The 27,872-nt window shown below is 44.9% G+C and overlaps 1 protein-coding gene across 9 annotated transcripts in view; it reads right to left on the bottom strand.

The window, feature by feature from the left end:
• Positions 1 to 306: 306 nt before the first annotated feature.
• Positions 307 to 27,872, bottom strand: part of GFRA1 (GDNF family receptor alpha 1) — a 209,035-nt gene continuing 181,469 nt past the window's right edge. For 5 of the 9 annotated variants that reach the window (XM_073240343.1, XM_073240346.1, XM_073240342.1 and 2 more), the window contains 3 exons: positions 8,890 to 8,943; positions 7,666 to 7,770; positions 307 to 2,166 (listed from right to left, as the gene is read on the bottom strand). In XM_073240343.1, the coding sequence (XP_073096444.1) occupies positions 2,083 to 2,166; positions 7,666 to 7,770; positions 8,890 to 8,943 (243 nt within the window). In that variant the 3' untranslated portion in view covers positions 307 to 2,082. Of the gene's footprint in view, positions 2,167 to 5,715; positions 7,771 to 8,889; positions 8,944 to 27,872 lie in introns of those variants that run through there. The other 4 variants (XR_012132999.1, XM_073240347.1, XM_073240350.1 and 1 more) reach the window with 4 other exon arrangements.

Raw genomic sequence — 27,872 nt, 5'->3', positions numbered from 1 at the left:
AGTTTACAATGTCTTGGGCAGGGGAATCGCTACTGGCATTTAGCAGGTAAAGGTCAGGGTACCAGTAAACATCCCACAATACACAGGAAGGGACACCATCCCCTCCCACACCCACAACAAAGATTATCTAAAAGCATCCATATCTGCCACACTCAGTCCTTGGGAATCTAACTTCCTCTGTCATCAAAAACCCCAATATCTTGACATTGGGGATCTCTATGTGCTTGTAGATTTCAAGATCATGTTGCAATGAACTAAGATAAAAGAAAAAGAAACCTCAATAATCTCACTTTTTTGTTTTTTTTAAAAAAGAAAACAATGTTTATTAGGATATTCTGGGGTGGAGGATGGCCAAAGGGACTACGTATGTACATTCTGTAGTGCTTGAGCGATATATCAACAGAAAATTCAAACATCACAAAACCACTCCCAAAGTCCAAAGAGTAAAACTTGTACTTCTACACGTAGACGGTCTTTGGCCGGTGTCGGCAGTTCAGTGCGTTGCAAACAGCTGTGTCAGGAAGCCGCGTGGGAGTGACCCCAGGAGAACGCACAGGTTCCTCAGGAAAGCAGGTCCACAAGATGATGAGGTACATGTATTACCCTCTACAAGTGGGAAACTCAGAAATACACAGCATAAAACCGAGACAAGAAAAATCTGGAGGCTTCAGGGAGGCTCACTCCACCCCTCATCCCAGCTCTGACCAGGCTGCTCACGGAACCCCTCTCCCGCGACAGAATTCTCAAACTCTCCTAAACCCCAGAATCCTTACTCTATTCCACCTGTATTGTTAGCCTGCATGCACATAAACTGAGACATACCCTCGGGTTAAGAATAAAAATGTAACACCATCCGAAAGAGTACAACAAAAAGAATCCTACATCCTAAATCTCACACAGCTTCTCAGCAGGAGGTGGATTAAACAGGAGAAAATAATTTCAATATCAAGGCATAATGCACAGGAGATGAGAAAACTCTTTAAAGCAAATTCTGTGGTGAGCAGTGTTCCCCCCACCAGCCCTTAGGGGGGAAAGAGAGAAAAGACAGATAATGAGGAGAACTATGAGGCCCTGGATTTCAGGTTTCTGAAACCATTTCTTCAATTCTCTGAGGACAATCAGCTATTTCTGAATCCAGAAAAGCACCTCAGAAATGTCTGCTTACTCTAAGACCACAGCCAGATAACGCAGGGCAATCTCTGACCGGGATCTATGGATTCCATTCTCTTTTTTCCCCACATTTCAGGAATGCCTTCAGCTAAAGCTAAAAAAAAAAAAAAGCAAAAAACAAATTCTAGATCACGCACACTTTGCATGCCAGCAAGATGATGCTGGATCTCACGGCCCTGCAGCCATTGCGACACAAAGTGGGGCAGCCTCATCAATGAAGCCTGAGGTGCTTTCACCTGTACCTGGGACAGATCTCCTGCCCAGGCCCAGGGCCAGACCCTTACCTACTTGTAGTAGCCCTGTGTTTCCTGTACCAGGGCATCCATTGCATTTTCCAATTCTTCATTATACTGTAGTCTGATGACCTACGTTATATTTGACAGGCACTGGGGTCTTTGTGTACGTTCAGTTTTGCTATTTTGAATGAGCACTGCTGTTTGTTTTCTTTGGCTAAAGTAGCGTTGGTGTCTCCTATCCCCATCTGTACCAATGGCTGGTACCTGATGGCTGGGACAGCTTCACTGGCATGCCCACCTGGCCATGCTCACAGCCCTTTGAGGTTCAGAGGGCGACCCCCCTTTTGGGCTCTGACTTAGGCTGGGTGTGTCTGCCTTCTCCACATGGTTGAGCCCAGTGAGTTGTTACATGCATATGGACTGGGGCTTACCTCTTAGAGATGGTCTGGAAAACAGCTTCACAGACTACTTATAAAGAGAATTCATATTCTCCAAAGGATGTCAAAGAGAAGGATTCTGTCAATCTGGAAAAGAAGGGTGTTCCCCTAAGCTGCTGCCAGAGGACCCTATGTTCTCAAATTATGCCTTGGGAAGCTTCATCCACATGATGGCTCATTCAATTGGAGAGTAGATATTCAATAAATGTGCTAAATTGATAAGCACCTAAGTTGGCTTCTCAAGATGCTGGCACAGGGGTTGCCATCTCTGGGGTTGGTCTGGACTGGAGGAATGGTCCATCTTTCTTGCCAGCATCCTGCACCTGAGGTGGATTAAAATGTCAGCAGACTCACTAGCTAATTTCCCATGAAATGAGTCTGCACCATTTTGAGTCCTGTTCTTTCTGGGACTGGCTGCTCATGCTCAGCTCCTCCTGGGGTCAAATGATAGTTTTTACTTTCTCAGCAGGAAACAGTGAGCAGATTTAAAGCTGCTTTGTTCTAATGCTTCCTTTCAACCCTTCCTCCAAGGTCACCCTCAATAACCTCAGGAGGACATCTTCAGGGTCGAAGTATAACAGCTCATGCAGGTAAGACAATACGGGCAGACCAGTTCTGGCTACCGTATTAAAGAATGAAGACCTTCAGTGCCCGGGAGGTTTCATTTACCCAGCATTGTTTAAATATCTGCTCTGGGTCATGCCTTCTATTAGGCAAGTGTGGGTGAGCAGGAAAAGATGTTAAAATGAAACAAGGGGCTGATGGTCTCTGGCGCTTTCTACAGAAGGAAAATGGGGATTGGCAAGAAAGCCCAGCATGGGATGAAGAGAAGAAAATCAGAGAAAACCTTCTATTGATGCTGGTATTGGGCTTGGCAGCTGCCCTTGAGCAAAAATAAACTCCCCATGGCAGTGGGACAAGATGCTGATATTGGCACCTGCCAGAGGCAGACAGCCGAAGTCGCAGCTGTGCTGGTCAAATGAGCCTGCAGACCCTAGGAGGCTGGGGCCCCGATGACTGTTAGCAGGCTGCAGTTCTCTGCAGGCAGTTTATTGAAGCAGGGTTTGTGTGCCTTCCCCACCCCTCTGGGCTGGGTCTCAGAACACTCAGAAGTGCAGGTGGCGCAGACAGCTTAACAACCCCGTGTTGCCCTCGGGAGAGAGAAGCTCATTAGCGAGCCCCCCGAGCAGCAAAGGGATGCCAGGAGAGGATGCAGAAGACAGGATGGTCCCAAAGCTAAGACGAGGGAGCTCAGAAGAGGGAGGGTTGAGTTAGCATCATTTTCAAATCACCTGCTCCTGAAAGCGGCTTCTCTGTCTTCAGAAACCCCAGGGTGTGTGTAAAATGGGCAATTGATGGAACAGGAATTAATTTGGGTAGGACTAAATTTAGAGTGATGAGGATGAAAAATTGATGGGAGGGGGACCCTGGTTAAACATGTAGGTGATACGTAGCAAGGGTGGGAGCTGGAGGCATCAATAATCAATGCGAATGAGAACGGAACCTGCCGATACCTTAGGACAACTCTCCTTGTGCGGTGAGATGCCGGCGGCGCAGGCGGCGGCAAGACCCACAGGTTTAAGGCCTCTGCACTGAGAATGAGTTTCAGAGATTTAGTCCTCATGAAAAATAGACTTAAAACAAATGGTCACGTGAGAAGAAACGTGGTGTCTGAGTCAGGAGGTGTCAGCTCTTTACATGACATGTTTAGGTTATAGAGACCTCTCTATATAAGAGAAAAATGTAGCTTCTAAGGGTTTCCAACTAAATTCCCAGATGTTTTATAATTTCTGAAAAGAAATTCCTTCCTCCGTGCACCAGATTTTAGCTCTGGCTTTCTCTCCACAAAGCCCCTGCTGTCTAATTGAAGGAACTCTGGCTGTTCCGGCAGGACAAGGTTCCTGTTTGGATCAGCGAGGACCAGGAGCAGACGACGAGTCATGCACCTACGGCACGTGGCCTCCTGTTCCGTCTTGATTCTGCTTCCTCTCTCCCAGCTCCCGAGTTCAGGGCAGACAGGCCCCTCTGCCATCCCTCTGCCCGGGCTATTGGTAATTCCCTCCCGTCTGTGGACACTGCTTTTTGGTCTTCTTGAAAAGATGAGTCTCATATGGTCTCATTTGCTTTACCAAAGAGTAGAAGCAACAAAGATCCCAGGGGTGTGAATCCGGGAGATCAAGGACAGTGCTGAAAGAGACTTAGAAAATGTGAATTCATTGAAGCAGCCATTTTCTGGCCCCCCGTTTATTGACTCAAATGAGTCGTGCATGTCTGACTACAGGAATGAAAATATATTTTCCAAAAGACGGCTCCTGCAAGGCCACTATCTTGTAAATAGTAATAGAAATATATGTTTGCTGTATTCTAAGAAAAGAATTTGCTAATTATATCAACTCCCACTGCTCTGATATCTCTTTTCTGAAGCACTTTTCACTGACCCAAAGATGTTTCTGGCTCTCCCGTTCTCCTAGTTCAGCAGATGGAGTGTTTGGGAGTGTCTGATTTAACGTACAAAGAGGCAGGTGGGAAATGGGATGCAGCTGGAGATGACCCGTTCTCAGAGTGCATGCATGATAGGAGCCATCTTAATATAGACCAAATCAAAGGCCACAGGAGCTCTGGAAGGCCTTGTCCTAGATTTGATGAACTCGAAGACACAGCTTCTAAGACATTTTTTTCCCTACAGGATCAAGCATTATTAAAAAAAAATTCTTTTTTTAAAAAATGGAAACCACACTCCACACTTCAGATACAGTTTGCTAGGCTTAATGAAAAATAAACTATGTAATCCTCAACTTATACTTTTTCTACTAGAGGCTTGAAAAAAATTAGATATGGAAAAATAACTGTTCAGGTGACATTCTGAATTCTCTCTCTTTATTGTGCCCTTCTGCCTTCATGTGCTCTATTAAAAAGATCCTCAAACATATATTGGTCAAAGATATTCAACATCAAAAGTGGAATGAATGTGCTTCTAATCAGTTTGGCAATAATGCCTCTTTTTTTTTTCTCAGATAAGTAGGGCATGGCTAGACTTAACAAGGGGTCATGATCTGTGTGGATATAAGTTATTATTCTTGTTTTATCAATATCAACTACAATGGCCCCTGTATTTGTTGGTCCATTTAATGCAGGGATTGATGGACAGCAAGTGGTGAGTCATTCTGCTCTAAGCCTGCAGGAGGAAGTCAGACAGGTAGAAGAAGTAAGTCCTGTTCCAGGCCCCTCTGCCTTCCCTGTGCCCGGGCTGTTCCAGTCGTGGGGCAAAAGATATTGTTTCAGGGCCGGCGCTGTGTTACACTGAGATCACCCTGCATGGCAGAGACCCTTGCCTGGCAGGATTGTGTAAGACTCTCTCTCATGTGTTGTCACTGAACATCCTTCACCCTGCTTATTGAATCAGCAATTTATTTCCAAATTTAGGATTTGGTAACTCTAATAGGCTCCTATCTCTGAAGAAAAATGACATCTTTGTTGGTGATAGATGAAGCTTTCTGACATTTAATCTGTGGGTTGCACAGCCCCACGTTGTTCATGGACGGCGACCCGTCAGCTTTGATAAGTCCCATTTCCTCTTCGGTCATCTGCAGCTAATTAGAGTCGCTGTTTACTGCAGAAGTGATCAATAGCTTTCTGGAGTAGATCACGTAGAATTGGACCCATATGCAATTAGTCCAATGTAGATACACAGAGATACCTTAATTAAAATAAAATATGCTCTTTAAGAGATATGCTCTCATAGATGACTGGAATTCCGAATATCTCCACACATTTAATGTGTTGATGCAAAGAGTCTTTATGAAGCCTTTCACTCATCAAATTTGTTTGACAAATTTCCCTTGAAAACATTCTGAAGTGAAAAAACTTGGTAATTGGTATTATACATTTATATTTATTCACATTCGGATATAAAGGTACTTCAAACAGCAACAGAGCTAAAAGACTATGCCTTTATCTTGGATTTAATAGATTCCCCATTCCAGGACTTTGATTAACCCTTACAAGGCAAACCTCAGCGTGCAAAAGGGATCAGTACGTGCACCATGGGCTCCCTCCTCCAGCCCATCCACTAATGTGGGGAGAAACCAATGCTCCCAGCACCCTGTAAGATGGAATCCCTTATCCTCTATTCAGCTCTGCAGACACATGTCTACTAGCACTTGATCACGGCAGATTCTGAGTCATGCCATTTCACTCAGACTTCAAAAGTGCACTTCAGAGTCTATTTCTTTAAGGAAAAAACTGTGGAACTTGAGCGTGGTGAACAAGCCAGATGCCTTATATCCAGAGTCCTGTTCTGTTCCGTGTACCTGTGCCCACCAGCTCCCCTCCCCAGACCCCACTGCTGACTCTCCCAATCCCCAACCTCCTTTCTTTCTGCATAGTCAGTCCCAGTCTGTCACCGAGGACAGAGAACAAGATGCAAGCAGCTTCGTGATGACCAAACGGGCCAAACAGCTGCCAAGCCATCCAAATTGGGAGTAAAGACACCCCTTAGAGATGGGACTGTGTACCCTGGCACAGGTCTGCTTTGGAGAGAGGGAAGCACATCCCTGTGCCCCTTCCCCCTCAAAGCGGCCTTTGTCAGGTAACATGAAAACCAAGGTACTGACTGCGTCCCCTGGCACGTGTGCCATTAGACATTGCAGAACATTAACGAGGGGCTGTGGTGTCCTTGCAGGTATGCACAGTGGCACTGAAATGAGAAAAGACAACGCTTGGCTGCTCCGCTTCCTCCTGCCTGTCCCAGTAACGTGCTGCAGCGCTTTCTGCTAAAGCACGGAGCTCCTCAGAGCCTGCTTTTGAAGAGCTGTGTTTGTGAAGTTAATATTGGAGCCAACACTACTTCTAAGAGGAAAACAAGCTCCAAGTATTTTGTATTAAATCATCAGTAAAAAATGAAGACAGTACCATTACTTCCAAAATATAGAAAGCCAATAGTGGAAACCATTTAGTAGTAAAATTTTTTTCTACATATAACCTCATACATGGAAAGAGTATTAGAGTGACACTTCGGCTGAATTTGACTCTCGTTAGTTTAAGGGCTTCTTACTCAGGTAAGGCTTAGGAAAGTGCTGTTGAAGGTTTTGTGAAGTTTCACACCCCACTCTTACTCTCAGTTCTGACAAGAAGACAGACACTACATTTGGATGTGATGGGTGTTTGTTGTTTTGTAGGAGAGCGAAGAACCATTTATAGTACATAAGCATTAGCGTGGGAGATGCTAGTACATATAGAAAGGTGAACATCGGTACAGGTGTGTTTGCGTGAAGTACATCACGATTCTCTTGATGGGAATCTTTGCATTATGACAAAAAAGAAGTCTGGTATCCAGGTTAGGCTGCTGTTAGGTCATCAGAAACCAAAACTCTTACATGAGATATGGAAGATTCTTTAGAAACACTGAGTCCTTCTCTAGCTGGTAAAGGCCAGAGTTCAATTGTTAAAATCGTCATCATCATCATGAAAAACATGGCCCTCGTTTGCTTTACAGCCAGAATTTACCAGGGGTCCCTTCACAACACAGCAGGCCCCAAAGCCTTTGAGCTTGGAATGTAGCACTGCATCAGGTAGCCAATAGAAGCCCTAAGGATCACAAGAAGCTTTCTTAAAAAAAGAAAAGAAAAGAAAAGAAAGTTCCAGTTGGATGAAACTGTTTTAGCAGTGTCTCAACTGAGCTCCTAAAAGTGGAATTTCAGATATATAAGAGGACAGGAAACAGATAACTTGGTTTTTGTCTTTTTACATGTCCATATTGTTTTTAAATGCAGCTACAATGTTTCTGCCAAAGATACAGATAATAAGGTGGACAGGGTGGTTACCGCCAGGACCAGCAGTGGGCTCAGACCACAGCTTGGAGGAGCAGCCATTGATTTTGTGGTTATGTGGCTAGAAGCACCAGAGAGACCATCCTTTTCATAATCACGCTGTAAGAAAGAATATTTTCATTATCACCCACCGCGTGCATTCGTGCTATAACAGTATATTTTAAACATACCTTTTCTCTCTCCCATCCCCTATCTCCAACTAGCTGTACGACTCACTAAAGCTGGCACAAGATTTGACCACTGAGATGTGTAGTTTTATGGGCCGGGACCATAAATCTGGGGGAGAACTAGACACTTCTGATAGACTGCCAACAGTTACTTCTTGCTCCTCCACTGTGGATTATTAAAATTCACTCAGGGATTTGAGCTTTGGGCCCCAGTATCCCAGCCGTTCTTCACTCCCACTCCTGGGACCCCCTATAGCTGTGGGACATGGAAGGCCTCTCCCTCCGGGTACCACCGACTGAGGAGGAATGGCTGCTGTCTCTCATCACAGAATGAAGGCAGGAAGAATCATCTCAGAAAACCAGCCCAGGCAGGTACTGGCTCATGCAGAGATGCATTATGATTCCAGCATAGCAGCCAGCGGGCTCTTCCTCCGTCAGCCAGTTCAGCTGAGATTTTATAGGTGACGGGGCCTGTCCAGCTCACCTATGGGACAGCCTGAACCAGAAACCAGGCTTCTGGATGCCCAGTCAGCACTTCCCCAGGACTGATGCCTCCACCCCAACCCCAGCACCTGCTTAATCCCATCATGCCGCATCCGGCCACAGTGAGCTATGATTGGCATGTGACCCAATCATGCAGTCCCTCCCCTGTAAATTGGGGAGAGTGAGGTGGCCTGCCCTAGCTACCTCCAGGTTGCTGTGGAGGTCAAAGGGACTGTACCCAGAGGGCATCTGGTAAGCATCTTCTCTGTGCTGGGTGATGTTACTTGACTGTGATCACAGTCTCATGGCACTGGAGCAGTGATGTGTGTGCTGGTCCACTTCTGACATGAGAATCCCTGGTCCACACTTAATTCTAACTTCGTGCACTGAGATCCAAAGACTGCACTTTGCTCAAAGGGCAGGGGAGCATGGAGGGTGCCTTGCATCGTTTCTGGACCTGAACCCTTCCTGTCTTTGAGCCCTTCACATCATCTCCTGCCCCAGGAGCCCAAAGGCTCTGTCTCCAGAAATACAGGGAGAAAGAAACCTAGGAAGAAAGATAACTTACATCAGAAAGACAGAGGTGTGTGCTGCCCGACACATTTGATTTCAGCTTCTGTGCCTGGAGAAAGATAAAACACACCCATATATACACAAAGTCACTCAGACATAATACGGAAGAGTAACTACTGACAATTCCTTAATCAATTGTCCAGGGCAGTGCCACTCACAGATGTATGAGGCACAGCTGTGAGCCCCATATATAATTTAAAATTTTCTAGTAACCATGTGAGTAAAGAGATAACAGATGAAGATAACATTAAGAATATTTTATTTAACCTATTCCCATTTCAACAGGTAATCAATATAAGAAGTTATTAATGAAGTACTTTATATTCTTTTTCTTCACATTAAGTCCTCGAAATTTGGTGCATTTGCCATAATATGTCTCAATTCGGGCCTGTCCCATTTCAAAGGCTCAATAGCCATGTGGCTAGTGGCTAGTAGGGCCAGTACACGAATAGGTTACTAAAGACAAAGCTTCGAAGCCTTTTCTAGTTTGAGCTCGTTCATATTTCTGAATGCTAATTTTGGGGAGATGCCTTCAAGGTAAAAATGTTGCAATAAAAATCCCCATGTATTAGGAACTTCCTGAAACTGCTTGTTCATTCATTTATTCGGTGCTCCAGTCAACAAACAGTTACCAGGCCATTTTCTGCTGCTGGGCATACCAAACAGAGGGAGCTACTGGGCTCGTGGGCTGCCTTCTCCTGAGTAAGCCACTCACCGCCTGGGAGCTAAGGTGCTAGGGCAGGAACTCTTGCAGACGGCCCCCTAGAGAAATGGTGTGAGGCATCCCGCAACCTTAAAACCGCCTCCAGGGCAGATGCAAGGGGGCTGAGCCGGGAAGGCTTTAAGATCCCTATTTCCTTGCAACTGGCACACATCTCCACTGGGCATCTACCTGGGAACTGAGTGAAGTCAAGGTTCCATTGCTCAACAGTTATAATTAAAACCACTGACTCAGTACCATCCTCTTGTTTTGTGAAGGAAAACACTGGATTGCTGAGAGGCTAAGTGACTTGTCCAAGGTCACACGGTGATTTACTTGTAGAGTCAGGATATAGAGCAGGTCTCTAAAATTCTTGAATTAAAATGTGCTTTTTCCTGTGTTACAGTGCTTCTCTCAGGTAATCCCGGTGTGCTTGACTCCATGCCCTACCCACCCCCGAATCCACACAAGGAACCTCCCCATGCCTGCTGGTACCATCACACAGAGCAAGAGCTCACTTGCCAACAGGATGCCCCTGGTCCAGCATCACACCTGCACCAAGGAGTATCTGGCCAACCAGTTCTGTGTGAATGGCATCAGCAAACTGCCTGCTTGTTGCAGGAAGACTTTTGCAACTCGTTGAAGACATGCTTGGCTGCAATGATAGCATGTTCACCCAAGGAGTAATTTATTGGCCATAATGCTACTTGGGAGGCATCATAATCTTTACCTATATTTGCATATGTCAGCTGTGAATATGAAATAGAAACCTTTAACAGCCATCAAGAATTAGACACTGCAGAGCATCCCTGGGCTCTTCAAAGGTCACTAAATGTTATATATAAGAAGCTCAGAGGGGAAATTGGAAGAGGAATTGAACCTTACTCAAAAGTCTACTCTTAATCTATATTAATAGCAAATCTGTTTCATCGCATTGTTACCTGCAGAGAATAATGCATAGAACTTCACATGTTTTATTTCCGTTCAAGACTGGAATTGTGCCCAGCCACCAAAATGGCCTTAAAATATCACATTCTGTCTTTTCTTTTCTGGGCCATAATCTACAAAAGACATAAACCCTTCCTAAGGGCCTTTGTATAACTAAGGAGTTCACGGAAATGTGCACAGAAGGCAGCCTGACTTCTAGTCTGGGACACATTACGCCTTCAAGTTGTTTCTGTGCTTGTGGCCACAGCCGAACTATGCCTCAAAGCCCAAGAGTGCTGAGTCCTAAGGGCTGGGAGGACCACCTTCCGTTACTGTTCTTGTATGATTAGCGCCTGCATGCAGTGTTTTACTCTTTGTGTACACAAAGATACTCACCAGTTATGCTTCCTCATCACTTGAGGAACCTACTGAAATGAGTGTAACACCCACCATTATTAAATGATTGCAAAGGGGCTTCTGCCAATGGAGAAGAAGTCTTTTATCACAACAGGTTTTCCTGAGTGGATTCTAGAACCACATAGGTAGATTGCTAACCCTCCTTAATCACTGAGGGGTTCACCCTGCATACAGGATTATAGGCAGACAATCAGGCCCTCATCTGGGAATGACTGGCATAACTATTTCATCACCCAGGAAAATACACTTAGACCAGCTTCGAGTCTGTGAAGTCTCTGGGCTCCTTTTCCCTCAAATCAGGCATCTTGATGGCCTTTATATTAAGGCAACAGTCACCTTCTGGCCTTGCAGTCCCATTGGCTTCACTAAAACTAGGATCATTCTCGTTGGGGTAACTGGATGAAGTGCTGAGTAGTAGTAGTAATGTGCCACCAGGCCCCTGTAGATGTGCCAAGAAAATGCCTTCTCTCCTGCTGAACACCTTCCCACCTGCCAGAAGTACTTAGTGCTCCAGAGGCTTAGCAGTCCATACACACAGGCCTTTAAATGCTTTGCTTACATAGTATATTAACACAGCTTTCTACCAAGAGACCTGGGTGCCAGTGGAAAGTCCCCTGACAGCAGAGGCAGAGCAGAGCAGCCCTGGAATACCATCAAAACCAGCCTAGACCACAGTGAGCTCTGTGAGTCTGATTAGGTGAAGGACTGAAGTCACTGGTTATCAGAATGGCAGGTGGCACCTAGGTGACACAATCAAAATAATGCACACAGACATGATAGCTTTTAAAATTCCACACCAAACCTGAGGGGCATATTGTGAGATGAGGGCCAGTGGGTCTGCTGCCTAGACTGAATGGCATCCCCCACAGGTGGAGTATTGTCACACACAGAGGAATCCAGGGCCTCTAAGAATTTGAAAGCTGCAGATGGAGGGGCAGAGCCTTGGAATTTAGACCTGTGTATGTCTAGCTGGTGCATGCTTGTAAGTCCTAGGTGTGCTCAGAACCCCTCCGATGACCACTCAGGGTCAGAAATCTACCTCTGCAGATCCAGAGTCCACTTAAGAAAATCTTGCTTTTAAAGCCCATTTTAGAAGCCTGAGCACCCTGTTATTTCCACATTTTAAAGGCTTTTATCTTGAACATTTCTGAAAACACCATCATGCTATCATTGTCTTGCCAGTCAGGTATGATAAATGCAAACACATCAAATTACAGGACGTCCTCCACTTTGAACTATTGCGAAAAGGGCCTACATGCTTTAAACACTGTCTCAGTTGATAAAAATTGGGATGGTCCCAGGAAAGTTAAAAAATATTTTCTGAGACCTTGTAAGATATAAGGTAAGTTAGACTGGAAGAGCACCTTTTATCACTGAGTTCTAAACCAGTACCACGAGTATAAGTAATAATGGAAGTGCTGGCACAGCACTCAAGGTCCTCTCTGCAGGCCCTGCGGCCCTGCAGCCCTGCTCATTAATGGGAAAGGCAGGGACCCAACACACAACCTGGCCAGCCTGGGCCTATCTAAACACGAAACTTTACAGCATGTGGCTTTAAAACATGTTACCTCTTTAAAAAGAGAGAGGGATAAAGAAGATGGGAATGGATTTCATTTTCTAAAAGTCAATTTTAACCATTGTGACAGCATGCTGAGAATGAATTATTTAACCTCTTTTATGTTTTGTAACAGCTGATTCATAATTACAGTTATGGGCAAAGGCTCCTGACTCTGAGTCGGGGGCAACACCATCCCCAAAACACAGTACCCCGAGATTTCCATCTTGAGAATGGGGAGATGCAAAGGGCACCGGAGAAGCCTGTCTTCAACCCAGAGGCCTTAAGGTCATTCTGGAAAACCAGGGAACCTGTTCTTCAGGCATTTTATAAGCCTTGTCCCTCCAGCAGTGTTATAAAATTGTCACTGTTGGTAATCCGCAAGTGCAGGCACGTAAGGTAATAGAATTTCCTCGGCACTGTGATTGAGGGCCCAGACCTCGCCATCCCTGGCACCAGAGGGTTAATCAGTGCATTAGATGCTGTTAACCTCTGTTACCTGGAGTCAGAACAATGACTCTCCTGCTTTATACCCCTGTGATTAGCATTTGGAAAGTCTGCCACGGTGGCAATCGCTTTTCTGTACAGGACACACAGGCACACACACAATTCATAGCTCTCAGCAGAGCCCACTCATGGGCCACTGCATGCACACGTGAGTTCTACCGACTGTGGAACCTCCATGAGCCTCAAGGACAGGTCAGGTTTTGGAACAGCACACTTGCTCCATTTATAGGATTGAAGACTTAGAAGTGCACCCACATGGAGCCTGGCTTCTGTCGTCCCAGGACTCCATTTCTGTAGAGAAGCCAGTGTTTAATCTCAGGTTTTTAGGCAGCTGTCAGCCAGCAGGGCATGGAACATTTCTCTACTCTGCCCCATGCATAAGAAAAGCCAGTTTCTGTTACACCTCCAGAAAATAAAACCAGAGGAAGTTGCCCAATCCAACAGCAACAGACTGTCCAGGCTGCAGCCAAATGGTTGTAATTAATGATGCTTCTGGTTCTTTTCTCCCTTGCTTTACTGATGAGAGAGATTTGCTATATTAGGAACCTGTTTGCTTAATGACAGAATACAAGCAATAAACAGAAATATACAGACTGTAAAATGCAATCAACTTTGCTCTCCAGCACTCAGTAAGTACCTAGTTGCATCCATCACACTTGTCAATATCAGTTTATTAGCATACGAGTCTCTTCTGCAGCATAAATTGAACCTTTGCTAGGGAAACCATTGCATGAGTTCTTCTCTGAACAGTCAGAACTCAAAGCCAAGCTCAATTTAAATCTACACATCTTGCATTTTCTTGTAGGACAAAACATAGGAAGACAGATGTGTGCCTAATTCAAAAGGATGACCGAGCAGAGTAACCTTCAGACTGTGCATTTTTCACATTCCATTTTAATAAAATAGACTTACCTGATTATAAACTTTTACGGGTAGTACTTACTGTATAGCCATTCTATTGTGTACTTGATGCCTGTTTGCCCAAATTAGTGTCTATGCAGGAAAAAGATGCTGTCTTCCAGTGAGTCTAAGCTAAGCAAGGGTGGTCAGCATAGTGCTCTGTAGCTTTATCTTTTTTTCAGCTTTTTCCTGTTGGATTTGGGAGAGCCCACGGAGGTTTTATTGCTGGTCTGGTCACAAGCAGTTGGTCAGTCTCTCTAAACTCCCCGCCACCGTCTACTCCGAAGCTCAGCTTCCTGGTGATTTGCTATTCCTACAAACTTGGTAACAATCACTTGCCACCACTGGTCTGAATAATGTGCAGTAAAGTCAGCTGTGTGAAACAAGTGGACACATAAATAAGGTCTACTCCGAGTCCCTGGGCTAGGGCGTCTGTCTTTCAGAGGCCGTGCTCGGCGGGGAAAGGATCCATTTCTCCAAGCCGATTTCTGCCGGCACCACGGACCCTGACACAGGCTCAGGAGAGACTGCGGGGCTATGAAGAGTGCAAGGTAGGATGGGGTAAGCGTCCTTCTGAGAAGGAGTGGTGACAATCCTTGCGTGCTTTTCTATCTATTCCCTCCAAGAACTGTGTCTCTACCTCTTGCCTGAAGCTCTGCCAAAAAGCTTTCATTACGTTCAGCTCTAAGGTATTTTACTTGGCACAGGTTTAGGAAAGCCCATGGGATGCCAAGGTTAGTTAGTCTGGGAGGCTTGGGGCAGGCTGAGCCGGTCATAAAGTGGGGGCAGGAAGAGGCTTTGGAGGCCTCATGATGTGTTTCTTTATCCAGAGAAACTACAGGCTTAGATCCCGGTGGGGCTGCTTAGACAAGGCGTCTAACACCCAGAGTTCAGTGAATTGAAATGAGGCCAGATTAACGGTGTGTGTGAAGGGGCCTGGGGTCGTAGCCTTGGCTGTGACATGGATGCACATTCTAGAATCTAGGAGGGCTTGGATTCCTGGCACCTGTGGGGTGTTCTGAGTTTAACTGTGCAATTTAGGTTGAGCTTAGCACCAAGCCTACAGGAGAAACCCTCATACCCGGCAGGACTGGGGACTGGGCCCATAGGTCCTCGGTCAAATGAAAAATTTAGTTTAAGAGCAAAATTATTATGTGGTTTAAAAATTACACATTTGTATCAAACTTTTTTCAAAATTTCAAAGCTGCTTTTTTTTATTATTATTATGGTAAGCACACTTAACATGAGATCCTTCAACAAGTTTTAAGTGCACAGTACAGTATTGTCATCTATAGGCACAATGTTGTACAGCAGGTGCCTAGAATATATTCATCTTGCTTAACTGAAACTTTATAGCTGTTGAACAAAACTGCCTTGCCACCCCCATCCCAGCCCCTGGCACGCACAATTCTATTCTTTGCCTCCGTGAGTTTGACCATTTCAGATACTTCATGTAAGTGGAATCAAGCAGGAAATGTCCTTCAGACTCATGCATGTTTTTGCATATTGCAGGATTTCCTTCTTTCTTAAGGCTGAATAATATGCCCTTGTATGTATCAGATCAAACATTTTAATTAAAAATATGGATGTCATCTGTTTACTGACTTTTGGATACATGACTAAGGCCGTCTTCTTAAAATTAAGTTTTTTAAAGATTTTGCTGATTGGAGTTCCCTTGCTTCAGTTCTGCATAAACTACACCTGTAATTCCTAGTCTACAATTTCCAGTTTTAGTTTCTTTAAAACAGGAGGGACGTTTGTTTAATACTCACAGAAGAATCGCAGTGCAGAATCTTTTTACATTTTTATGATTTTTCCCAGCCTTTCAGCAGTTGTCTTGTCCCCACCTAATCCCAAGGTGTTCTTTTTAGCAACTTGCTCTTTTCAACGTATTTAATTTCATTTTCACTGAAACTACTGGGCTTTCTTTTGTGCCGCTATTTCAATCTTTCATGTAAATGATGTAAATACAAATACTACAGCACAAAAAGATCTGAGAACAAATACACCTCTTTGAAGCCTGCATCTCAACTGGAGGGAAGAGGGGCATCGGTGAGCAGGACAGAGGCCACCAGCTTGGAGCATTCAGTGTCCTTGGGCCTTAGGTGTTTCCTGGGGATTGGAGAGGTGGGCTCTGTGATGAGTTGGCTAAATGAGGTCACTTACGAGAGCTTCTACTATGGTTTATAACCTGCTTCTGGTGCTGGCTTGACTGACGTGGTATAAAATGAACAGAGTTAGGAGTGTCTCAGTCCTGGCTTTTCAACTATCAGCTCTAATTAAAATAACTCCTGCCTCACTGCCTACCTCACAGAGTTGTTCTGAGAATCAAATGTGATAGGCGGAAGTCTTTAAAAACTCAAGGTGCTGTCAATCGCTTAGCCTCTCTGTGGTTCCTATGCTGCTGTTCTTGGACTGGGACAGAAGTAGAAAAAAATGCAAAAGCTCATTTGGCATGTGGACATGATATTGAATAGAACTGGCTCGTGATCATCTGCGATTCCTTGGATTTGAAAATGAATGCAATGAAAGAGATACAGTCCAGTAAAATATATCAACAGTCCTCCATTAGCTGAGCGGTCCCACGGGCTTGCCTGTCAGTCCCCAGCACACCAGAAAAACGATGCCTGCAGCCCTGTACTTGTAATTCAACACTAATGGCAGGATGGCAAGTAGGGCTGTGTGCAGACACTGTCTACAGCAGGGAGCTTAACATGGCACTCGAGCTGGCCTTTCTTCTTTCCAAAACTTCACAGGATCATCTTACATCTATTTTGCTTTTTCCTAAGTTGGGGCAAACACAGGTTGCAAACAATATCAGAGGACTGTGTGTTTTCATTCATGGTTAATTTTGCTAGATTAGTGAAATATTCAGACAAGGAGCAACCATGAGTTCTATTTTTAAAAATTATGCCCAATTGGCAATAAGATTATACAAAACAGCATGTGAAAGATGACGCTTTGGTTTGGGATGGGGGAGGTGTTCTGCAGAGCAGACATCCAGCTATAATGGTGTAAAGGCAACTAGGGGGATGGCCCTAAAGTGAAACATTTGTTTTCCCAAAATGTGCAGTTGGCAATGTAAATGTGCAAGAGCAACAGGAAAGATTCATTGTGGTCCCTGATGAGGAGTGCATGGAGCCTATCTCATCAGGCACCCATCCTCATCCCCATCAGACAATATTTATTAAGCCTCTCATTCTCCTGTGCATTTATGTGCAGCTGAGTGCAGCCCCGTAATGGCTCTCTGACTTATGGTGGTAACTAAGGTTTGATATAAGACACTGTGGTCTGGAGACATAACAGACCCAGGGCTTTTGTTCACCCTCTGTTGGGAAGACGGAGCACTCTTGGCGCTCTGAGAAACAAGATGAAGGCAAAAAATTTAAAAACTTGAAAGGAAAATGTGCTTTTAGTACACACAGAAAAATATTCTAGAAAACAGAGGAAAATCAAGTAGACTAAAAGTGATGATGACTCTGCTGATTACCATTGACAGTAGCCTCCATTGATAACGATACATCCGCATTGTACTGAATATTCCCAACACAAATTTCTAAGGGCGGCAGATCATGAAACAGTGGTTCTGACAGTTTGGAACTTGCCCAAGTTGCACAGCTTAGAGTGGCTGCACTGAGATTTTCTCTCTTTAACTCCAGTCTCTTTGACTGCAGAGCCCACGCACATTGACTCCAGGCCAGACACAGTTTGCACTACCTTAGATCATAATCCTCAGATCAGCCCATAGAAATAGTTCCTGTTATCCTGCTGACAGCTGAGGAAGGTTCCAAGGGGGGCATTCATAAGCCTGGGGTCACGGACAGAGCAGGCGGAGGCAGCCTAGTGCAGACAAGTAGCGAACAAGGAGTGCACAGCACTAGAGGGTCCTTGCAAGCCACACCCCAGAAACCAGAGCAACTTGTGCAAATGTGGCTTCTGCCTGAAGCCAGAAGTCAAGCTGGGCCTGGCGGATTTTGCTTGCTTGAGAGCCCTTGGAAGGGAACCCCTTTGTTTCAGACCTGAGGTCTCTGCAACCAAGGGACAGGCAGGCTGGGGAAACCCCAAGCGGTACAGACCCAATCCCCGGTTTCCTCTCTGGACAGCCTCGCCCATGATGTGACTCCTCTTGGGCGTCATTTAGGAGGGGCACAGGGGTGGGGAATCTCTTTGTGGAGCCTCACCTCCAAGAGAACCAGAGCCATTTTCTTCCCACATGTGAGCTTCATGGCTCAGGCACAAGGCTGAGCCTATTATTCAAGGAGATATTCAGGCATAACTGGTTAGAAGTCCTAAGGATAAAAGGTCAGCGGGGGATACAAGAAATTGGATTTATTTATAGTATGTGATCGAACTGTGCTCAGAGGTATTCTCATAGGTTCCCCAGACCAAGAGAGCATATTTATGGCCAAGATGGTGTAGATGCTCTGTTCCTTTTTATTAAGCATGTTTATTACCCAGCAATTGGGTTAAGCAATTGTCCAACTGCTGAATTACTGTCCCTCTGATGGGCCAACCTCACTGCCCTCAGGACCACAGGTGCAGGTAGCCTAATGGGTCTTCCCAGAATGCACTGAGAGGGCCTAGTCTTCCTATCCCCATCCTTAAATTATTCTCATTTTTTTTTTGAGAAAAGTGGTAAAAATATGTTTAGGAAAAGACATCATAAATGGTGATCATAAAAAATTGGTTGAACCATTGTGGAAAGCAGTATGGAGGTGCATCAAAATGCTCAAAACAGACCTACCATTTGACCCAGGAATTCCACTCCTAGGAATTTACCCTAAGAACGCAGCAATCAAGTTTGAGAAAGACAGATGCACTCCTATGTTTATCGCAGCACTATTTACAATAGCCAAGAATTGGAAGCAACCTAAATGTCCATCTGTAGATGAATGGATAAAGAAGATGTGGTACATATACACAATGGAATACTACTCAGCCATAAGAAGTGGAAAAATCCAACCATTTGCAGCAACATGGATGGAGCTGGAGAGTATTATGCTCAGTGAAATAAGCCAAGCGGAGAAAGAGAAATACCAAATGATTTCACTCATCTGAGGTGTATAGGAACAAAGGAAAAACTGAAGGAACAAAACAGCAGCAGAATTACAGAACCCAAAAATGGACTAACAGGTACCAAAGGGAAAGGAACTGGGGAGGATGGGTGGGCAGGGAGGGATAAGGGGGGGGAAGAAGAAGGGGGGTATTAAGATTAGCATGCATGGGGGGGAGGGAGAAAGGGGAGGGTGGGCTGCACAACACAGAGAGGACAAGTAGTGACTCTACCACATTTTGCTAAGCTGATGGACAGTAACCGTAATGTGGTTGTTAGGGGGGACCTGATATAGGGGAGAGCATAGTAAACATAGTATTCTTCAGGTAAGTGTAGATTAAAAATTTAAAAAAAAAAAGAAAGAAAGAAAGAAAAGGGGGATTACTCCTTAACAGGATAAAACTATTGGTAAATCAAAGATCAACGCATGCTTTAAATATCCTTAATGTTGATCACTTAAAGGGTGTCAGATGATCAGCTATGGAGGTACTCTTTTCTGATAATATTCCTTTCTCTTAATTAAAAAAAAAAAAAAAAAGCAGTTACTGTGTGCTGACCTCCAATGAGTTCTGCACAGTGGTATAGAGGGCATGTCAAAGTGTGGGCAAAGGGTCTGTTTGTTTCTACGCAGAAGATCAAGGCCTAGCTTGGATACCCAGAAAATGAACTAAGATACGATATGAGGAGGAGCTTCCGGCATCAGCACTCTCTGGAGGACTTGTGCCGGGGGATGATCATCAAAAAGCCTCCACAGGGATCCAGACGATGCTGTGGTTGTGGCTGCATCCAGCCCACCGTCTCCTGGACTTGCCATAAGAAGGAGGAGGGAGATGTCTAGGCTGGCATGTGCATACAGTGAGACAACAAATTTGACTGGATCTGTACTGTTGGAACTCAACCAGGAGTTGGGAGGGGTGCAAGTTGTAGCACCCCAAAATCTCATGACTATAGACTATCTATGGTTAAAAGAACATATGGGATGTGAACAGATCCCAGAAATGGGCTGCTTTAATTTGTCTGATGGTTCAAGTACAGTTGGAAAATATCCATCATATCATAGATAAATTTTCACAAATGCCTAGGGTGCCTAAATGGTTTTCTTGGCTTCACTGGAGATGGCTGGTAATTATAGATTTGCTTTGTTTATGTCACCGTATTCCTATTATGTTAATATGTGTGTGCAAATTAGTTAGTAGTTTAAAACCTATACATACTTAAGGTACTCTACAAGAAGATATGTCAAAGAAATAATCAATCCTCCCAAGTTTCCTTCATATGCTACATCTATAGCTTTTCTTCTTCCTTCCTAATTACAAACCTTAAATAGAATTCGTGCCTCATATCGAATTTACCGAGTATCATAATTCCTCCAGGTGGTAAAGATACCTCGAGACAAGTGCTGGGCATAGAAGCCACAGGGCATAAATCTGCAAAGAAGTAAAAAGCTAACCTTTGCAAACAATATGGCTTCTCTCTCACTTACCAACTTTACATTTCCCTGTATGGCCCCGGAAGATGACTGGTTAGCCAGAGACGGGTAAGATTCCTCAAGGGAGGAACAACCTAAGACAGGCACAGTCGCAGGGGGGCCATCAGGTGAGAATTTGGGGATCAACAGAGGTGAGGCTCAGAACCTCACACCCCCCTATACTGAATTTTATTGTTGTTAACAACCATTTGATCAATAAATATGAGAGATGCCCTCTCAAAAAAAAAAAAAAAAAAAAATTGGTTGAACCTGATGCTCACTTCTATACACATCCGATATAATGCCCAAGTTCATTGCCAAGATGAATTTTGGGGTGAAGGTCACCAAATGCTCCCTCAGCAAAGGCCCCTTTTCGGTCTCATGATCAGCACAGACCAACCAGCCGGACAAAGTAGTGATAAAAGCTGTCACTGTGCTGGAAGCTTGGTAACTGTGCTAAAGAATTTTAATTTGTTTAATTATTACAACCTCCTAGGTGGTAGAGCTCATGATTCCCATTTAACAGATGATAAATCCAAGGATTAAGGAGAAAAAACTACTCTTCATTATAATCCACAGGCAGGTCTGAAGGTCTGGTTTTACTGTAGCAGGAAGCCTGGTCCTTCAGTATTTTCTACTATATAGAGCGATAGCTTCTTTTTCTTAAAAAAGCAACTTCTAAAACTAACCAGTGCCACTGCTGGCCTACTGTCTACATGACCCTTTGTCAAGCGTTTGCACAGTTAATGCTTGACAATTTGTATTATCTTAAAATGAGCTTGGAATGAAATGATGGCATTGCCTCAACTCTTCATAGGCCCTCAGAACCACTAAGTGCTACCCTGCACCCTGTTTTAATGTATGGGGTGTCACGTGCTGGGGCCAGAGAATAGATGGAGATGACAGCTCAGGCCTGGGGCAAATGCCTGTTCCTGGGCAGCAAGAATGCCCTCCAGCTGTGGCGTCATTGCTGAGATGACCATGACCTGGCAAAAGATAGCCTAATGGTGTTGGGACAGCCGTAAGCTGTTCCCAAGTAACCCCAAATTTCCACTTGAAATTCCCTGGAGCTGACAAAATGGCCGAGGCAGCTAGAGAACTGAGTGGGAGACAGAGGAAAGGAGCCCAGTCATCTCTGGATGATGCAGGAGAGGGGCTCCAGCCACTGCAAGTGACCTCTGCCCGCCTCCTCCGCAGGTTGGAGATCCCCAGTCGGCCTCCCCGCCATTCACATAACAGGCATGCTGTTTATAACACAAAGTGGCTGTGAGCCCCAAGTCCCTGGACTGAACCCCAGATAGGAAGAAGCCCAGCCATGTGGGACTTCCTCTGACTGTTGGTATTTCTCTAGCAGAAACAGGGCTCAGAGCCAGAGCTGGTCTGCCCAAGAATCACATTGTACCAAGGGTCCTGGGACCTACGCAACGGGTGCTCTGTGGCCTCCAAAGTAGCCATATTTGTGTACCTGGCCCAGGGCCTACTTTTTTTTATTAACTTCAGTTGTCTGACAACATCCCTGGAAAATCCTAGAAATATAAGAATACAAACTATAATTCCAATGACAATGAGAGAGAGAGAGTGCCTTCTCCCCAGTGCTATATGCTAATGCTTTCATTACTCAGAAGGATAGTATATAATTATATTATAATGCATTATAATGTGGTGCTCCCCATTTTGCCACTCGCCCACTCACAGAATGGTGAGGTGTGGGTTATCCTGAGGCCTTAATAAGAGACTTCATTAGAGTCAGGAGCTGAGGGTGAATTGGTGCGATCAAGGAGCCCTCTGTAACATGAGTAACTTCTCAAGAGAGAATCAATTTCCTTCCTGTTCCTGCTAAAGCTCTTCTGGCCTAGCTGGTGTTCACCTGTGCTTGGCAAACAGGCTGAACCTAGCTGTAGGAGATTAGGGGTGAAAGATAAAAAAAAGGAAAAAAATTACAACTCAGAGATACTGTACTCTGTACTTAATTTGGAAGGCTTTGTGCTTGAGAAAAATAGATGCCATGATCTGTCTTTGTTGAAAAGGTGACATCTGGGTTCATTAAAGGTGTGCATTAGATTTTGATAAAAGGCTATTTTTCTAAGTCATTAAATTGGTTTTTAGGAACTTTATATTCTCCTTCATTTGAACAATTATTAAACTATAAAATAGAATCGTGCAATTGCTAAAACCGTAATCTGAAATTTTACAGCCAGCTATAAAATGCTATATTATTAAACTATACTGAAGATGCTCAAGCCCATTACAACTTTTAAAATGAATTATAAAACCCTTTACTGCTGATAAAATAATCTTAAATTACAGTATTGTGTATTCTAACAATATGTTGCACCAAAGTTTGCTACAATGCAAACATGCCAATCACAAAGAAATCATTACTTGAATTGTTTGCAGAGGCCTGAAATCCAATAGCATCCTGCTTCAGCAAGGGAAAGAGCACCCCATATTTGCAGGCTGGGAGGCACAGATGGCTGTCCCAAGGGAAGTGTCTTTCCCCATGAGCCAGCTGAGAGTCAGAGCCTTTTCAACAAAGGCTGTACGAGTGACACTTCGCAGGACCTCGGAGATTGTGGAATGGCTGGTGGCAACAGCAATGTTTTCCCCTAAAGCTACCTTATAAGGGAGATTTTTAAAATATCAAATGTTTAGTTATTAAGTACCTTTCCCTTACACATTTGTTATGGGATGAAATGTGTCCTCTCAAAATGCACGTGCTGACGTCCTGATCGCCAGTATCTTGGAATGTGATTGCATTTGGAAATAGAGCCTTTAAAGGAGTGATTAAGTTACAGCGAGGCTGGTAGAGTGGGTCCTAATCTGAGCTGACTGTTGTATAGAAAGAGGAAATTTGGAAAGAGGCACCAGGGATGAGCACACATGGAGGAGAGGCCCTGTGAGGACACAGTGACCAGGTGGCCACATGCAAGCCAGGGGGCGAGGCCTCAGGAGCAAAGCAAACCACCTGAGCTTGCAGACCCAGCCTCTGGAACTGCTGCGCCACCCATCCAGCCTGTGGTACTTTGTTAGGGGGGCCCTAGCTGACTAATACAATGTACAACCCTGTGATATGGGGTCATCTGCACACCTACCTGCCATGAAGACGCACCCCCAAGATGAAATTCCCTTTCCTTGGTACCAGTTAGGCTCTGCAAATTTCATTTCCAGTAGGGCTTGAATACACAACAGAAGATGGATTTCAGCATGCTGGACTGTAGGGCAGCCTTCATGGAGTAATACCCCATTTTGAGCTCTGAATTCAAACGCTGTCCTGGATGAAGGGCTTTGAAAACACTCTAGAAGCAGTCATTTCCGAAACTGTTTTTACAACAGCCTCTTTCCTCCCAGGGCTAACGTGGGTGGATTCTGGGACACAGCTTCCCTCTGAGCTCATCTGCTGGCACTTCGAGCCAGGAAGATTAAGTCCCAATAGGCCACTGGCAGCCTCTCCATACTGGGAGTAAGGACTATCGCCCAGGGCCCCAGGGCCACTTGGCAGCCTGGTCTACAGCTCTGCAGTGAAGCCTCCAGGGGGGCCCAGAAGCAGCCTGCCAGGCAGGGGGTGTGGGCAGGGGCTGCAGTTATTAATTCTGTTAACGGAAGACCCCCTACACACACACACACACACACACACACAGCTCATTTCTCCCAGAATAGGGAAATAAACTCACTCTGAGCAGAAGCACATTATGTAAAGGAAACACTAGGTATAGCCAAGATTTGTGTGTGTGTTTTTTATGAGATGGAAACAACAGGGTGCTAGAAAACACTCTTTAACAGACAGAAATGACGGGAAGCTCACAAAAAGTGTGAACCGAATACCACAAGTTAACTTGCAGCACCAAGACAGTTTCCCCAAACCAAGGCTCAGGGACAGCATCCAGGCTGCCACTGTCATTGAGACTGAGTACACATGCTGTGGCGTCAGTACTGATGAGTTGCCTCTGGCTTCAGGTTCGTACTCAATCCCCACCTCTCCTCACACTCCCCATCCTCAGAGGCCAGGTGTGTGAAACCTGACAGTGGTTTGGTACAAACACTTGCAACCACTCTGGTTGCCTGGCAAAGTCTCCTTGAAATGTCATCCATAGGGGAGCCATCCAGGGTGCTGGACAGGTACAAACCTCCCTCAGAGGGAGGGCTGTGAGGCCCCGCAGGCTGGGACTCCTGCAGGTCCCTGGATGAGGAGAACCAGGTCAAGGGCCTTGGTTCACACCACCTATGATACTATCCTTGGGTCCTGCTCTGAGAGGAGCATTGTGGGAAAATTGACCTAAATGTCTCAAAATGGGCATCTGGTGGTGACTGCAGCCCCCTTTGCACATTCTTGCCTGCACTACTGATGGAGGATTTGGTCTGGTGCCCCAATCTGCTCTCATATCCCCAGACATTCCTTACCATGTGTGTGGGGGGGGACTTTAAAAGACCCTCAGTGCCTCTGCTTCCCTTGTTAGTAGAAAGGAAGGGGTGTCTCTGAGGCAGCCCTTGTCTCTGGGCAGTGGTCTACAGCCAAGGGCTATTTTGCTCTTCAGGGGATTTTGGCTATGACTGGAGACACTTGGGCTGTCACAATTGGGGGAAGGTGCTGCTGGCCTCTAGATGCTGCTTAACACTATATAATGCACAGAACGGCCCCCACCACAGGGAATTCTCCAGATCAAAATGTCAACAGCGCCCAGGTTGAGCAAGCTTGACATTTTAGCTGGTCAAGTCATAGCCATGGGGAAACTAAGTAAGCCTTACTGAAGTTTCCAAGATTGGCAGAGGGGTGTGCAACCCACCTTCCAAAAAGAATGCCAGGGAAGCAAGTGATGTCCCATGGAGAAGCATCTGACTCTAAACTACATTTTACAATCCCCACTCTGGCTAGGCTTCCCCTTTTCTTATCCACAGCATGTTTACTCTACATGGGCAAAGCCCCACAGGTTACAAAGACCAAAAATACCATTGGAAAACAGGACTCACAAATGCATAACTCAGAGTCAGAGCATGTCTCTCTTACTGAATGTGGGACAAAGGTGGCCAATGATATCCCAATGTCCCATGGAACTTACAAGTAATATAAACTTACACAGTGTCTTCTCTGAGCTGGGCACTGCCCCAAGCACACTTTATGTGCAAGATCCACGTTTAATACTCCTCACACTCCAGGAGGTGCTACTACCGTCATCCTCATTGCATGGGTGAGGAACCCGAGGCCGGCAGGATAAGAAGGCCTTGCCTGGTAAGTGGTAAAATGAGCTAGGCTCAAAATTGCAACTCTAGAATTAAAACCAGAATCTGACTAGTTTTTGTTCCTGGTTCCTGGGAGTTAACTTCTAAATCCTTGGAAGTTTTTGGGTGATGGGAGTGTCTTTTTTATTCATGAGCCCTTTGGATCATACCTGAGTTTATGGTAATCAGAATGATGCAGGAGGGGGGTCCACAGGTTGGGGCTTTGAGCCATAAGAGGTCACCTCAAACTTTTGACTTCCAGGGAGCAAAAAGGGGCACAAGATTGTGTTCAGTCAATCACGCCTATGTAATGACACCACAAGTCACTAAAGTTTGGTAGGGTTTCCTGGTTGGTGAATCCATCAATGTACCTGGAGGCTAACATGACTGGATTCTACAGGGAGAGGGCATGGACGCTCCACTGCAGAGCCTCCTGGGCCTCAGACTAAGTATCTCTTCATCTGGCTAGTCCGGATTTGTATCCTTTATAATACAACTGTAATTGTCAAGTATAGTGCTTTCCTGAGTTCTGAGTCCTTCTATTGACTTGAACCTGAGGGGCTCAGGGGAACCCCTGAATTTATAGCTGGTTGGCCAGGTGGCCTGGGGACCCTGAAGTGTGACTAGCGTCTGAAGTACGGCAGTCTTGCTGGGGGCCATGTCCTTAACCAGCGGACTCTGTGCTAACTCCAGGGAGCTAGTGTTGGAACTGAGTTGTACTGCAGGACACCAGTTGGTGTCAGAATAGACAACATTACCTTTCTTTATGCTAGTTTATGAACCAGTCTGGCAAGTGAATCTGCCAGATGTTTAACAAGAATTTAGGGACTGATTTAATCTATACTGAATGAAGAATGTTACCCAGAAACAAAAAGGTAGAGTGCTATGATTTAGGTAATAAAATGTGGCCATTCAAAATGCATAGAGGGGGAAAAAAGCTACTTTCCTATTTCTCCTCTCCTGATCAAGCCTCTCTGTGTCTCCAAGTCTACTGTCGGAAAAATGAGAATAATAGAACTGACTTCATGAGGTTACTCTGAGGATTAAATGAGTGAATATATATATATATATATATGCATATGCTTAGACCAGTATGAGTTCATGGGAAGTACTGTATGCGATTTGCTTTTTTAACACCAAACCGCAAGAAGTAGAGATGATGCAAGTTATCAAAGCAAAGAGTTCTGGGGTCTGTCATATGATTAGGTTGTTTATAATGTCTCCCAAAGTGGGGTTTGGGCACCACTCATGTGTATGACATTATTTAGATGGCATACAAACATTTTTATTGCTTTTTTAATATTTTTATATTGATCACACAGAGAGAGCCAGCATAGTGATTCACCTATGTTTCACATGTTATTAACAGCTTAAGATGAGTCCAAAAAATGGTAGTGTGTATACAAATAAGTATATCAAGTAATTGAGTTTAAAGATAAATATTAATCAAATAATAATCCTGGCAGAATGCAGCTTTGGGAAAGACTCAAATTCTGGACTTTGAGGTTAAGAGGCAGGGCTAGTTCTTTAACACCACCTTTTCTGCAGCTATGAATGCCTCTTATTTACAGTGTCATCTCTTCCCAATGTCAGCACTGGTTAAAGAAATGAGGCCACGATCCCTGCCATACAACCGCACTCTGTATCCAGACTGGACCAAGATCCATCTACTGTCACAGCTCCAAGTCACAGCACCAAGAAGCTGATGGTTAGGATGAAGCTCCCAGGATGGGGGCACTCTTTCTGGACATGGAGAGAGGCATTTGCAACAGTTTTAATCCCCCAAGACCTGGCCCTTTATTGCCTTTTGGTTTCCCTTTCTCTTTGGCCTGGTATCCAAAGAACATCCCATCCCCGGCCCTCCTTCCTTGGAATTTTCTGCACTGACCACATCTTAGAACCCATGGGACATGGTTCAAACCTTTCTTACAAATTAAGAAACACAATCTAAAGAGCTCCATCTTGTTCCTTCCATGACCCCCCACCTCTGGGAACAGCCCTTCCTTTGTAGCCCAAGTTCAGAGTTAAAGCTCTAACACGGCTCATCCAGTCATGGTAAGAGCAGTGCCATGTACCAAGTACAGACAGTCGGCCAGTCATGGCGGGCCCTTTGCACACCAGCACTAGCTTTTTAATCCTCACAACAGACCCAAGAGGTGGGTAGTATTTCACAGCAGACATTCAGAGAGGGCAAGAAACATGCCCCTGGTCAAAGAGCAATAGGAAGTGAGCTGGGA

The sequence above is a fragment of the Manis javanica genome, chromosome 7, assembly GCF_040802235.1.
Source record: "Manis javanica isolate MJ-LG chromosome 7, MJ_LKY, whole genome shotgun sequence".
Lineage (NCBI taxonomy): Eukaryota > Metazoa > Chordata > Mammalia > Pholidota > Manidae > Manis > Manis javanica.
The sequence above is the reverse complement of the archived record's forward strand: the minus strand, read 5'-3'. Positions and strand labels throughout refer to the sequence as shown.